This window comes from Salmo salar, chromosome 12 (genome assembly GCF_965601325.2).
Source record: "Salmo salar chromosome 12, fSalSal1, whole genome shotgun sequence".
NCBI classification, from domain to species: Eukaryota; Metazoa; Chordata; class Actinopteri; order Salmoniformes; family Salmonidae; genus Salmo; species Salmo salar.
The window spans coordinates 46,625,711-46,639,253 of NC_138302.1; the positions used below are offsets into that span (position 1 = coordinate 46,625,711).

At 42.2% G+C, this 13,543-nt stretch overlaps 1 protein-coding gene across 1 annotated transcript in view; it reads left to right on the forward strand.

Moving 5' to 3' along the window:
• Positions 1-13,543, forward strand: part of LOC106565306 (cadherin-22-like) — a 138,792-nt gene that overhangs the window by 94,016 nt on the left and 31,233 nt on the right. The window contains exon 8 of the mRNA XM_045691397.2: positions 3,536-3,657. Coding sequence (XP_045547353.1) covers positions 3,536-3,657 — 122 coding nt within the window. The remainder of the gene's footprint in view (positions 1-3,535; positions 3,658-13,543) is intronic.

The window sequence follows — 13,543 nt, forward strand, 5'->3', positions numbered from 1 at the left end:
ATGTGTCGGAGGAAACACTGTACACCTTGCGACCGTGTCAGTGTGCACTGTGCCCGAGCCCGCCACGGGAGTTGCTAGTGCGTGATATGACAAGGACATCCCTCCCGGCCAAACCCTCCCCTAACCCGGACAACGCTGGGTCAATTGTGCGCCGCCCCATGGGTCTCCTGGTCGTGGCCGGCTGCGACAGAGCCTGGACTCCAACTCAGAATCTCTAAAGGCACAGCTAGCACTGCAATGCAGTGCCTTAGACCTCCGCACCACTCGGGAGGCCAGCTAGACTATCTTACTCGTATAGATCAACATGCATGATGAACGCGTCTCCCTGTAACGGATGCCATGCCACGGTTGCCCTTGAAGATGTAATCCATCTCTTTAGCTGTCATACTCTAATTCCACTGATTTCAAAACTCGATCCCCCAGAAAGTGGAGAGCAACACTTATGCAGCTCCACTACACAATACATTTTAAAAAAGCCGCGTTCGACAGGATTACCAACACAGACTGACCAGCTCAAATAGACAGAAGCCCTCTATATGGCAGACCAATCCTCTCTCCTCTCTCGGCAGGTCCAGCCCACTCATTATCTCAGCCAATAATGTCAAGTGGGGAGGTTGCTGTATTTTCTATGGCTTAACCAACAAGACTCATAATTTAACAATTTTATTCATATTTGCAGATGGCATACAAGTTTGTTATTAAGGCACATGAAAGCTCACATGTTACACGTATTTTGATTTAAAAAAAAACGTTTTGTGAAACGGGTCACATTTGTGTTGGCCCTCACTTGTGTCAGAAAAGTGTTATCCTGTAACGTAAGTCATTTTAGGACACATTAAAAGCTGTCAGCACTCACTGGAAATGCACAAGCTTGCTGAAGGCTTCGTTGGGAAAATGTTGTCTTTCATGCGGTCTCCCGTTGAACACAACATACTCAAAACAATTTTTATTTGTCACATGCGCTGAATACAACCTGCTTACTTACAAGCCCTTAATAACCAACAATAATTAAACAACATTATTAACCAATAACCAACAACAATGCAGAAAATCCAAAAAAAAGTAAGAGATGAAAATAACAAATAATTAAAGAGCAGCAGTAAATAATAATAGCGGGGATACATACAGGGGGTACCGGTACAGAGTCAATGTGTCAATGTGCGGGGGGCACCGGTGTCGAGGTAATTGAGGTAACTATGTACTTGTGGGTAGAGTTATTAAAGTGTCTATGTATAGATAATAACAGAGAGTAGCAGCAACATGGGGGGGGGGGCAATGCAAATAGTCTGGGTAGCCATTTGATTAGCTGTTCAGGAGTCTTATGACTTGGGGGTAGAAGCTGTTTAGATGCCTCTTGGACCTAGACTTGGCTCTCCGGTACCGGTTGCCTTGCGGTAGCAGAGAGAACAGTCTATGACTAGGGTGGTTGGAGTCTTTGACAATTTTTCGGGCCTTCTTCTGACACCGCCTGGTATAGAGGTCCTGGATGGTAGCAAGCTTAGCCCCGGTGATGTACTGGGCCGTACGCACTACCCTCCGTAGTGCCTTGTGGTCGGAGGCCAAGCAGTTGCCATACCAGGCAGTGATGCAACCCGTCAGGATGCTCTCGATGGTGCAGCTGTAAAACCTTTTGAGGATCTGAGGACCCATGCCAAATCTTTTCAGTCTCCTAAGGGGGAATAGGTTTTGTCGTGCCCTCGTCACGACTGTCTTGGTGTGCTTGGATCATGTTAGTTTGTTGGTAATGTGGACGCCAAGGAACTTGAAGCTCTCAAACTGCTCCACTACAGCCCCGTCGATGAGAATTGGGGCTTGCTCGGTCCTTATTTTTCTGTAGTCCACAATCATCTCCTTTGTCTTGATCAAGTTGAGGGAGAGGTTGTTGTCCATGCGCTACACGGTCAGGTCTCTGACCTCCTCCCTATAGGCTGTCTCATCGTTGTCGGTGATCAGGCCTACCACTGTTGTGTCATCAGCAAACTTAATGATGGTGTTGGAGTCGTGCCTGGCCGTGCAGTCATGAGTGAACAGGGAGTACAGGAGGGGACTGAGCACGTACCCCCTGAGGGGCCCCCGTGTTGAAGATTTTGGCGGATGTGTTGTTACCTACCCTTACCACCTGGGGGGCGGCCAGTCAGGAAGTCCAGGATCCAGTTGCAGAGGGAGGTGTTTAGTCCCAGGGTCTTTAGCTTAGTGATGAGCTTTGAGGGCACTATGGTGTTGAACGCTGAGCTGTAGTCAATGAATAGCATTCTCACTTAGGTGTTCCTTTTGTCCAGGTGGGAAAGGGCAGTGTGGAGAGCAATAGAGATTACATCATCTGCGGATCTGTTGGTGCGGGATGCAAATTGCAGTTGGTCTAGGGTTTCTGGGATAATGGTGTTGATGATGTTACAGATGTGAGTGCTACGGGTCGGTAGTCATTTAGGCAGGTTACCTTAGTGTTCTTGGCACAGGGACTATGGTGGTCTGCTTGAAACATGTTGGTATTACAGACTCAGACAGGGAGAGGTTGAAAATGTCATTGAAGACACTTGCCAGTTGGTCAGCGCATGCTCGGAGTACACGTCCTGGTAATCCGTCTGGCCCAGCGGCCTTGTGAATGTTGACCTGTTTAAAGGTCTTACTCACATCGTCTGCGGAGAGTGTGATCACACAGTCATACGGGACAGCTGATGCTCTTGTTTCACTGGGCAGCTCTCAGCTGTGCTTCCCTTTGTAGTTTGTAATCGTTTGCAAGCCCTGCCACATCCGACAAGTGTCAGAGCCAGTGTAGTACAATTCGATCTTAGTCCTGTATTGATGCTTTGCCTGTTGGATGGTTTGTCGGAGGGCATTTCTTATAAGCTTCCTGGTTAGAGTCCCGCTCCTTGAAAGCGACAGCTCTACCCTTTAGCTCAATGCGAATGTTGCCTGTAATCCATGGGTTCTGGTTGGGGTATGTACGTACAGTCACTGTGGGGACGACATCCTCAATGCACTTATTGATAAAGCCAGTGACTGATGTGTTGTACTCCACAATACCATCGGAAGAATCACAGTATATATTCCAGTCTGTGCTAGAAAAACAGTCCTGTAGTTTAGCATCTGCTTCTTCTGAACATTTTTATTTATAGACCTAGTCACTGGTACTTCCTGCTTAAATTTTTGCTTGTAAGCAGGAAACAGGAGGATAGAGTTATGGCCAGCTTTGCCAAATGGAGGGAGAGGGAGAGCTTGTACGCGTCTCTGTGTGTGGAGAAAAGGTGATAAGAATATGCACTGCCCAATATTATGACCTCCCTGTTTTCTCAGAATTCAATCAGCTTTATACCGCATTTCAGCTCTGAAAGTTATATATAGAATGATGTACAGTTTTGGTTTTGTTTGGTCATTTCTTTCACTCTTTCAATATTATACATTGAAAGAGTGAATGTCCAGTTCAACACATTATTTCAGTCACTACAATATTACTGTTATAGTATACAGTACAACATCACCATTTTGTAAAATATTCAATACAATCACTGTAAATTAATCTCTGTTCTCTTTGTAGATAATGTATCCCAGATATCACATTCGTCAGTGAGCATTCGTATCCTGGATGTGAATGATAACCCACCTGAACTGGCCACACCCTACGAGGCAACTATCTGTGAGGATGCCAAGCCGGGTCAGGTAAGGGCAAATTCTAAAGTAATGCATTAATACATTAATATGTATTTATTGTGCTGGTTGTGTGAATGAAGTTGCTGGTATTTCATAAATTCATCATAATAATTATTTCCAGTAGATTATCAAAAATATTACCATGAGTCAACCACAACTGAGTTCAACAGCAATAAGGGGCTAAGAAAACAAATCCCGTTGGGAAACTGACTTAAATGGCAATATTTTGGATACATTTTGAATTTCTAAGGTGTACATACAGAAATGTAATTTAATGTGATGATTTACCAACGCACCCTAGGGTTTTCAATATCACAGTTGTGGAACAGCCCATGGTTGCATTGTGCTCTATCTAGTTTTGTTTTAAGAACTATCCAGCACCAGCAATCCAACTCCTCTACTTCATTTAAACTATCTCTGATGCATCAAATCGGAGATGTTGTTTCCAAAGCTGTGTTTAAAACATAAGTTGTTTGCTATATACTAGTAGACCTTTGTATGCTTGCTGGTCGGAGGCAATGTCGGGAAATCAGTTTGTGTTGGTTGTAGAGCACAGCCAATCATTCTTCCTCTTTGTCAGAATTGTTTCATTATCGCCTAGATTCTCGTTTGGACCTTTTTCAATTGGACAGCATGATCTATTTGACACTTTGTTCCAAAGGCAATTTATAAACTCTGTTTTTGGCACACAAGCAGCTTACCAAACTAGGCTTACGCCAATACTTGAGTTATTGGTTATAAAAGGAAGATGTATGTATGTGCTCTTTGCATTTGTGCTTTCTTGACTGAAGATGTAAAGCTGAGATTGAATCAGTATATAATAAGCCATTTAGCAGACACTTTTATCCGAAGTGACTTACAGTGAGTGTATACATTTTCCATTTGGTGGCCCCAGCATAAATATACAAGTATCAGTCTTCAATATAGTGTCAAAAAAATACAAATTGAGTTAGCCCCTTTGGAGGATGGATTGTATGCTATTTTAATTTGTTGACATCATGCATTTGCATGTGATTTTATACCCTTCATCTGTTGTATTTATAAACAACAAAAAAAAGCCAGCTGTTTTGATATTTACTACATAATATTCAACAGCCGATTTAGTGGAGAGATTACACAATATCATTGAAGTTGGACAGAAATGAATGCATAATCCAAAGGTCATGAACTTGGAACAGTTGGTGGCATAAGAATAATACATGTGTGGCTGTATGCATAGTGCAGAAGAAGGAGAATAGACAGAATAACCCTGATTCTCAACTACCATTAAAAATGGACGGGGTCATTAAGGTATTTTATTTCCATTCACGGTCAACAAGCCACGGGCTCAGTTGGAGCCAATTACACTGAGCGGAGCAAAGGAATAATTAAAAGACTGGGGATGCATCCCAAATGGCATTTTACTCCCTATGTAGTATAGTGCTCTACTTTTGACCAGGGCCCTATTGGCCCTAGTCAAAGGTAGTGCACTATATACGGAGTAGGTTGACATCTGGGATGCACAGTGATTTTAAGCGTGGCCTCCAAGCTGGAAGCCACATTTACATGTGTAATGAGGCTTAGGCCTCCCCTCCTCTTGATCTGCAGACTCTTAACTGCTCATCACCCTATGTGTTTGCCACCTCTCCCAATAACATTGTCTGGTCTGATCTCTCGCCACCTCGCTCCCTCCTCCATCTGCAAGCCAACATTAACCTTCAACACATAATCATAGGGAGACCATTAGTCTTATTGTTGAGATTTTCCCCTACAGGGTTCTTTCACAGGTCCATTTAGATTTCAGACGTGCAGCTCAAAGATGTTCAGCTCACGGGCACATTGGCATTTGGAAATCTTTTTCAAATAACGTAGATAGGACCATATTTTCCCATTTTAATTTATCCACTGACGTCTATCCATTGATGGGTCAGGACAAATGGTCAGTTTGTTGACAGGCAAGTGATAGAAATAAAATGTAATGGGCTTCTGTTTTTGTTGAAGCCACAATCAAATCAAATCAAATTGTATTTGTCACATGCGCCGAATACAACAGGTGTAGACCATACAGTGAAATGCTTACTTACAAGCCCTTATCTAACAATACAGTTAAAAAAATGAATACGTGTTATGTAAAAAATCTAAAATAAAAGTAACAAATAATTAAAGAGCAGCAGAAAAATAACAATAGCGAGGCTATATACAGGGGGTGCCGGTACAGAGTCAATGTGCGGAGGCACCGGTTAGGCGAGGTAATTGAGGTAATATGTACATGTAGGTAGAGTTAAAGTGACTATGCATAGATAATAAACAGAGAGTAGCAGCAGTGTAAAAGAGGGGGGCAATGCAAATAGTCTGGGTAGCCATTTGATTAGCTGTTCAGGAGTCTTATGGCTTGGGGGAAGAAGCTGTTAATAAGTATTTTGGACCTAGACTTGGTGCTCCAGTACCGCTTGCCGTGTGGTAGCAGAGAGAACAGTCTATGACTAGGGTGGCTGGAGTCTTAAACCATTTTTAGGGCCTTCCTCTGACACCACATGGTATAGAGGTCCTGGATGGCAGGAAGCTTGGCCCCAGTGATGTACTGGGGCGTACTCACTACCCTCTGTAGTGCCTTGATAGTTTGTTGTTGACATGGACGGCAATGAACTTGAAGCTCTAAATCTGCTCCACTACAATCATTTCATTCAGCACTGTAAACCAGGACACTCAAAACTGTTCTCTCTTGGTCTAGCTGTCTCTTAGCTGCCTGGGACATTTCATTCCTTTTCTTCCTGCTCTGTAATGTTCCAGAAGTTCTCTCGTCTTTGACCGCAAAAAGATTGAATGGAAATGTGTTGTGTTTGGGTCAGGGGTTTCTCGTGTTCATTCTCTGCCTTGGCATAACTACTTGAAGCATTCTGGGACAGATTTGCTGCTCTCTATGGGGCCGATTCCGACCCGAGTTATGTGTGCGGAAATGAAACTTAATTCCCTTTTTATGCACTTCTCTATGCGTATTCTGACCTTGAACTTAAGCATGAGAATAACATGCTATTCACCCGTAACTCTTTTGGGGTGGAGATCAAAGAAATGTAGGTGTGGAGGAGGTGTGTCAACAGATACGCCATATTCTGACCTTGACTTACTTCCCTCATAATTCCACCAGCCTAGTGCTCGTGAAAAGGTGGAATAAGTAATGCACCACTTGGGTTTGAAAACCGGTCAAGGTGTGGAGAAATACGAGATGAAAAATGAGACGAACAACTTCTACATTTAAAGGTTTAATAGACATACATACAGTGCCTTCAATAAGTATTCACACCCCTTGCCTTTTTCCACATTTTGTTGTGTTACATCCTGAATTAAAAATATATGATATTGAGATTTTGTGTCACTGGCCTACACACAATACCCCATTAATGGAATAATGTTTTTATACATTTTTACAAATAATAATGTGTAACATGATATTTTTTTTTACCTTCATTTAACTGGGCAAGTCAGTTAAGAACAAATTCTTATTTACAATGACGGGGGCAGAACGACAGATTTTTACCTTGTCAGCTCGGGGATTCAATCCTGCAACCTTTTGGTTACTGGCGCAAAGCTTTAACCACTAGGCTACCTGCTGCGCCAAAATGACTACCTGATCTCTGTACCCCACACATACAGTGATCTGTACGGTCCCTCAGTCGAGCATGGAATTTCAAACACAGATTCAACCACAAAGACCAGGAAGGTTTTCCAATTCCTCACAAAGAAGGGCACCTATTGTTAGATGGGTTAAAATAAAAAAAGCAGACATTGACTATCCGTTTGAGCATGGTGAAGTTATTAATTACACTTAGGATGGAAACAACTCAGGGATTTCACCATGTGGCCAATGGTGACTTTCAGAGAAAACTGAGGATGGCTCAACAACATTTTAGTTACTCCACAGTACAAACCTAAATGACAGTGAAAAGAAGGAAGGCTGTACAGAATACAAATATTCATCCTGTTTGCAATAAGGCACTAAAGTAAAACTGCAATAAATGTGGCAAAGAAATTAACTTCATCTCCTGAAAATAAAGTGTTATGTTAGGGGCAAATCCAACGCAATACATCACTGGGTAGCACTTTTCATATTTTCAAGCATGGTTGTGGCTCCATCATGTTATGGGTACGCTTGTCATCGGCAAGGAAAAGGTATGTTTTTTTAGGATAAAAAGAAACGGAATAGAGCTAAGCACAGGCAAAATCCTAGAGGAAAACCTGGTTCAGTCTTCTTTCCAACAAACACTGGGAGGCAAATTCACCTTTCAGCAGGACAATAACCTAAAACACATGGCCAAATATACACTGGAGTTGCTTACCAAGACGACATTGAATGTTCCTGAATGGCTTAGTTACAGTCTTGACTTAAATCGACTTGAAAATCTATGGCAAGACTTGAAAATGAATGTCTATCAATTAATAATTTTAAACAGAATAATGTGCAAATATTGTACAATCCAGGTGTGCAAAGCTCTTAAAGACAAACCCAGAAAGACAGCTGTAATCGCTGCCAAAGGGGATTCTAACATGTATTGCCTCAGATGTGTGAATATTTATGTAAATGCGATATTTCTGAATTTCATTTTCAATATATTAGCAGAAATGTCTAAAAACATGTTTTCACTGTCATTATGGGGTATTGTGTGTAGATGAGAAAAACAATCAATTTACTCCATTTTGAATTCATGCTGTAACACAGCAAAATGTGGAATAAGTCAAGGGGTATGAATACTTTCTGAAGGCACTGTATGCATATGGAAAGACAGCCACATTCCTATAAAAGGTTCTCAGCAAATCTCTCCCCCTCCAGAGGGGAGGGCAGACCTAAATACTCTTGCCTTATCTGTTCGCTGTTTCACCCGTCCATGCCTGGTGCCAAAGCAATAAATCAAGACTGAGACCTTAGGGTTGAATAGACTATACATCTGAAACATCTTAATCGCTTAAGGACACCCATGGCTGATTTTATGGCTCAAGGGCCTAGATACCAGTTACTAAGACCTGTTTTGTGGTTACCTCTGGCGTTAGAGAGGGTACCTAAAGTCCAAAATCCATTAGGGAATAATCATCATAAAATAGTGTTCTTAACACAGCAAAAGTCAAAGCACAGGTGGACATCAATAAAATACATGTTTTACTATTATTCCACACTGGAGAAGGTGGCACGCACCGGTATGTCTGTGTTATCTAGTACCCTGTCTATTGCAAACCAATAAAAAATTAACCAAAGAATATAAATATATTTGTTTTCAGCCACCCTTAATTTTGGATTGGATTTTGGTTTTACGCACCACACGAAGACAATTAAAGTTTTTTGCATGTGATTGTTTCTGCTTTCCTCACTTTATACTACCTTCAAATAATAGTACCTTTTTAATTATTGTACATGAACCATTTAATTTCCCCAACATTGAATGTGCCCATTTTGCACAGCCTAAAACTTTGATGCAGAGATACACTATATATACAAAAGTATGTGGACACCCTTCAAATTAGTGGATTCGGCTATTTCAGCCACACCCATTGCCAAAAGATGTATAAAATCAAGCACACAGCCGTGCAATCTCCATAGAGAACATTGGCAGTAAAATGGCATTACTGAAGAGCTCAGTGACATTCAACATGGCACCGTTATAGGATGCCAGCTTTCCAATAAGTCAGTTCGTCAAATTTCTGCCCTGCTAGAGCTGCCCCGAACAACTGTAAATGCTGTTATTGTGAAGTGGAAACGTCTACGAGTAACAACAGCTCAGCCGCAAAGTGGTGGGCAACACAAGCTCACAGAATGGGATTGCTGAGTCCTGAAGCATGTAGCACATAAAAATCATCTTTCCTCGGGTTCCAACACTCACTACAACACTCCACCACTCCAAACTGCATCTGGAAGCAATGTCAGCACAATAACTGTTTGTCGGGAACTTCATGAAATGGGTTTCCATGGCCGAGCAGCCGCACACAAGCCTAAAATCACCATGTGCAATGCCAAGCCTCGGCTGGAGTGGTGTAAAGCTTACTGGCATTGGACTCTGGAGCAGTGGAAACGCGTTCTCTGGAGTGATGAATCACGCTTTACCATCTGGGAGTCCAATGGACAAATCTGAGTTTGGCGGATGTCAGGACCACGCTACCTGCCCGAATGCATAGTGCCAACTGACCTCAACCCCATTGAACACCTTTGGGATGAATTAGAATGGCGACTGCGAGCCAGGCATAATCTCCCAACATCATTGCCCGACCTCACTAATGCTCGTGACTGAATGGAAACAAGTCCCCGCCTTCCCAGAAGAGTGGAGGCTGTTACAGCAACTCCATATTAATGCCCATGATTTTGGAACACACTTTTGGTCATCTAGTGTACATTTGATAGATTAGCCTACATTCTATGAATACCTAACGTGTGGGTTTGCAGATTAATATAATTTGGTAAAATATGTTGTTCAGTAGCCGATATAGGATAAGGTTGCCTGCAAACCAGACAAACTAATGTACAAAAATGCAGCAACTCAATGGGAGCAGCGCATTGCAGGAGCACATTACAACAGGCCCTTCCCAAGCACATTGAACACTATTGAGTTGCTGTGTTTTTATGCATCATTTGTTTGGTCTGAACACGCTCTAAACTCAAACCCACAGGTATATAAACCGTGATTGTCCCCTGGTGTTCCTGAGGGACAGACAACAGAGATGTCAGCGTGTGATCAGGCATTCCGAGGCAAAGTCTAAATGTAATGTGAATGACGGACACGGAGTGGGTCCAATACTTTTAGCTGGACAGAGCAGTGAGTATGGAGCTGCCATCTTCTGTCCGACGATTTTGAGAGCAGGATCAACCAGCCAACATCACTCCTGGTTCTCCTCAGTCACCTGTGCCCACTCTGTATTTGCTGCTGGGTCATTTCAAAGAGTGTCCGGAGATGTCGTTGGCATCTCCCAAATCTGTATCCATGTGCCTGATCCTCTTCCTTGCTGCGACGCTACGGCACACCAACCACTTCATTCATTTCCCCGACGCCCCTGCATCAAGGAGAGGTTCCACGCCAAGGCCCCAATGTGCTTGGTGCCATCGGCGGCACCCATATACTGTAGCCACCAGGGCACCCTCTGTCAACGAGCATGTGTACAGAAATCGAATGAGGCAACAAGCTGTGAATGTTCAAGTGGTCTGTGACGCAGATCAGTTGATTTAGAGAGTGTGTTCCAAATTTCCAGGGTCAGCTCTTGACTCCTTCATTTTGTGGCACTCTGGGTTGGCGGAGAGAATGGCCACTCTGAATGGGGACTTGCTTGTCGGTGAGTAGCCTTTATTTAACCCATGTTTAAGGAGTAAGATGTATGTAATTGTGCTATTAGTTATATTAAAAGGTGTTTATCTCAACAGGCGACAAAGGCAATCCACTTTTGCCATAACTCATGATGTCCTTCCACAACCCTTCAAGCCAGGAGGGGTATAATGTGGCACACTCTCACCAGGGGTATCGTGGAGAGTATCTTCAGAGTCCTAAAGAGCAGGTTCTTGTACCTTGACACTTCTGACAAGATGTGCCTGGTGTTCGTGGCATGCGCCATGTTACACAACATGGCAGTGAGGCGAGACATCCAAGCACTCTGTCCCAGTCCACAACAGCTGCAGCAAGATGAAGAGGAAGGCCATTACCTGCAGGTCACCAGGGAGATGGCAGTGCTAAGAGAGCATGCCAACAACTGGCCGATGGCTATATTGCTTAGGTACATCCCCTCAAACCAAACACTTTCCATATATGTGACCCGATTCAGGAAACTAGGCTTATGTCGCAAGTCACGACTTCATAGGAGAGCCGTTTGAAAGTAAAATTATTATTTATTTTTTTATCAAAATGCGATTTTTGGCAGAAATGCCTTCTCGAACATGTGAACTTTCATGTGCCCTAAAAACATGCGTAATGGTAAATGAATCAACTAGAAAAAATAGACACTCAGAACAAACTATAAACTGAATTCAATCTTTATTATTAAAAGTTCCCCTGGTTTGGGCCTTTTTAACTTGGGGCTATGGTCCTGGAGTTCCTCTATAATCTCCCCCAATCTGTGGCTAAGGGTAGCATTGAGCTCCTTCAGCACGTGGTCAATCAACACACTATCACAGCTTATTGTGAAATAGACACAACATCACTTATTCAAAATTTGTGACAGGCACAAGCCCTTTCTTCATAATGCATTTGTGTACAAATTCCAATTTGTTGTGGCTAACGTTAGCTAGGCTAGCTAGATGTCTAACATTGGCTAGGCTAGCTAGGTGGCTTATGTTAGCTGGGTTAGCGGTTAGGTTTAGGGGTTAGGGGTTAAGATTAGGGTTTGGTAACATGCTAGCTAAGTAGTTAAAGGGTTAAGGTTAGGGTTAAGGTTAGGGTAAGTGTTAGCTAACATGCTAAGTAGTTGCATAGTAGCTCAAAAATAGCAAGTCGTTGCAAGGTAGCTAATTTGCAAAAATGCAAAAGATTTCTGTGATGAGATTTGAACACGCAACCTTTGAAACCTACTGTCTTAATCTGTGATTGAAAACAAAATCATTGAATCAAAAATCTAAATCAATGCACTGAATACAAAATTGTGTACTGCACACAAAAACATGTATTTCCAATAAGCAATTAGTGTCTATTTTACAATAATCTGTGATAATGGGTTGGATCAATTCCTGTTAGGGGCGTGGTCAAACGGGTGTGGAATGTGTCCTGGAGGGCCCTCTCCCCTCTGTATTGTCACCCCTATTTGCCATGTCTTTAACCAAAGCCTAAAGGAATGTGTGTCAACAGGCGTGGAAGGAAGCTAAAGTAATTCCACTACCTAAAAATAGTAAAGCAACCTTTGCTGGCTCTAACAGCCACCCAATCAGTTTGCTGCCTGTTCTTAGTAAACTGATAGAGAGAATTGTGTTTGAACATATACAATGCTCTTTTTTTAAAGAACAAGTTTACTACTGACTTTCAGCATGCATATAGAGAAGGGCACTCAACTTGTACTGCAGTTACTCAGATGACTGGCTAAAAAGAAATGGATAAGAAGATGATAGCTGGAGCTGTATTTTTTGATTATCAGTGCCACCTTTCATGTTTTTGGTCATAATTTGTTATTGAAAAAAACTCACTTGTTATGGCTTTAAATCACCTGCCATCGCATGATTGGAGAATTACTTATCCATTTTTTAAACATTTTTACATTTTAGTCATTTAGCAGACGCTCTTATCCAGAGCGACTTACAGTAGTGAATGCATACATTTCATACATTTTGTTCTCCGTACTGGTAGAACTCAATAGAACTCCGAGAGTATTCTTCAATTACATTTTTTCTAACGTCAGTAATGTACAGTGCGGTATCCCTCAGGGCAGTTGCCTTGATATGCCACCTGTCTTACAAGAAGCCCAAACTACTATATATGCTGATGATTGCACACTCTACACATCAGCACCTACAGCCAGTGATATCAGTGAGACTCTTAGCAAGGAGTTACAGTCAGTGTCAGAATGGGTAATTAACAATATAATGATCTTAAATACATCTAAAACAAAAGCATTGTATTTGGTTGAAAACAAACAATATAATGATCTTAAATACATCTAAAACAAAAGCATTGTATTTGGTTCAAAACATTCTCTTGGACCAGAACCTCAACTGGAGTTGTGCATAAAGGGTGACCTTTGAACAAATTGAAGAAGTTGAATTTCCAGGACATTGCTAAGTAGTTGCAAAGTATGCTAAGTAGTTGCTAAGTCAGTTATCATGGTCAAGTCATATTGACAAAGTTGCTGTGAAGATGGGAAGAGGTATGTCTGTTTATAAAAAGCTGTTCTGGGTTTTTTCAGGCTCTGATCTTGTCCCATCTTGATTACTGTCCTGTAATATGGTCAGGTGCAGCAAAGATATACC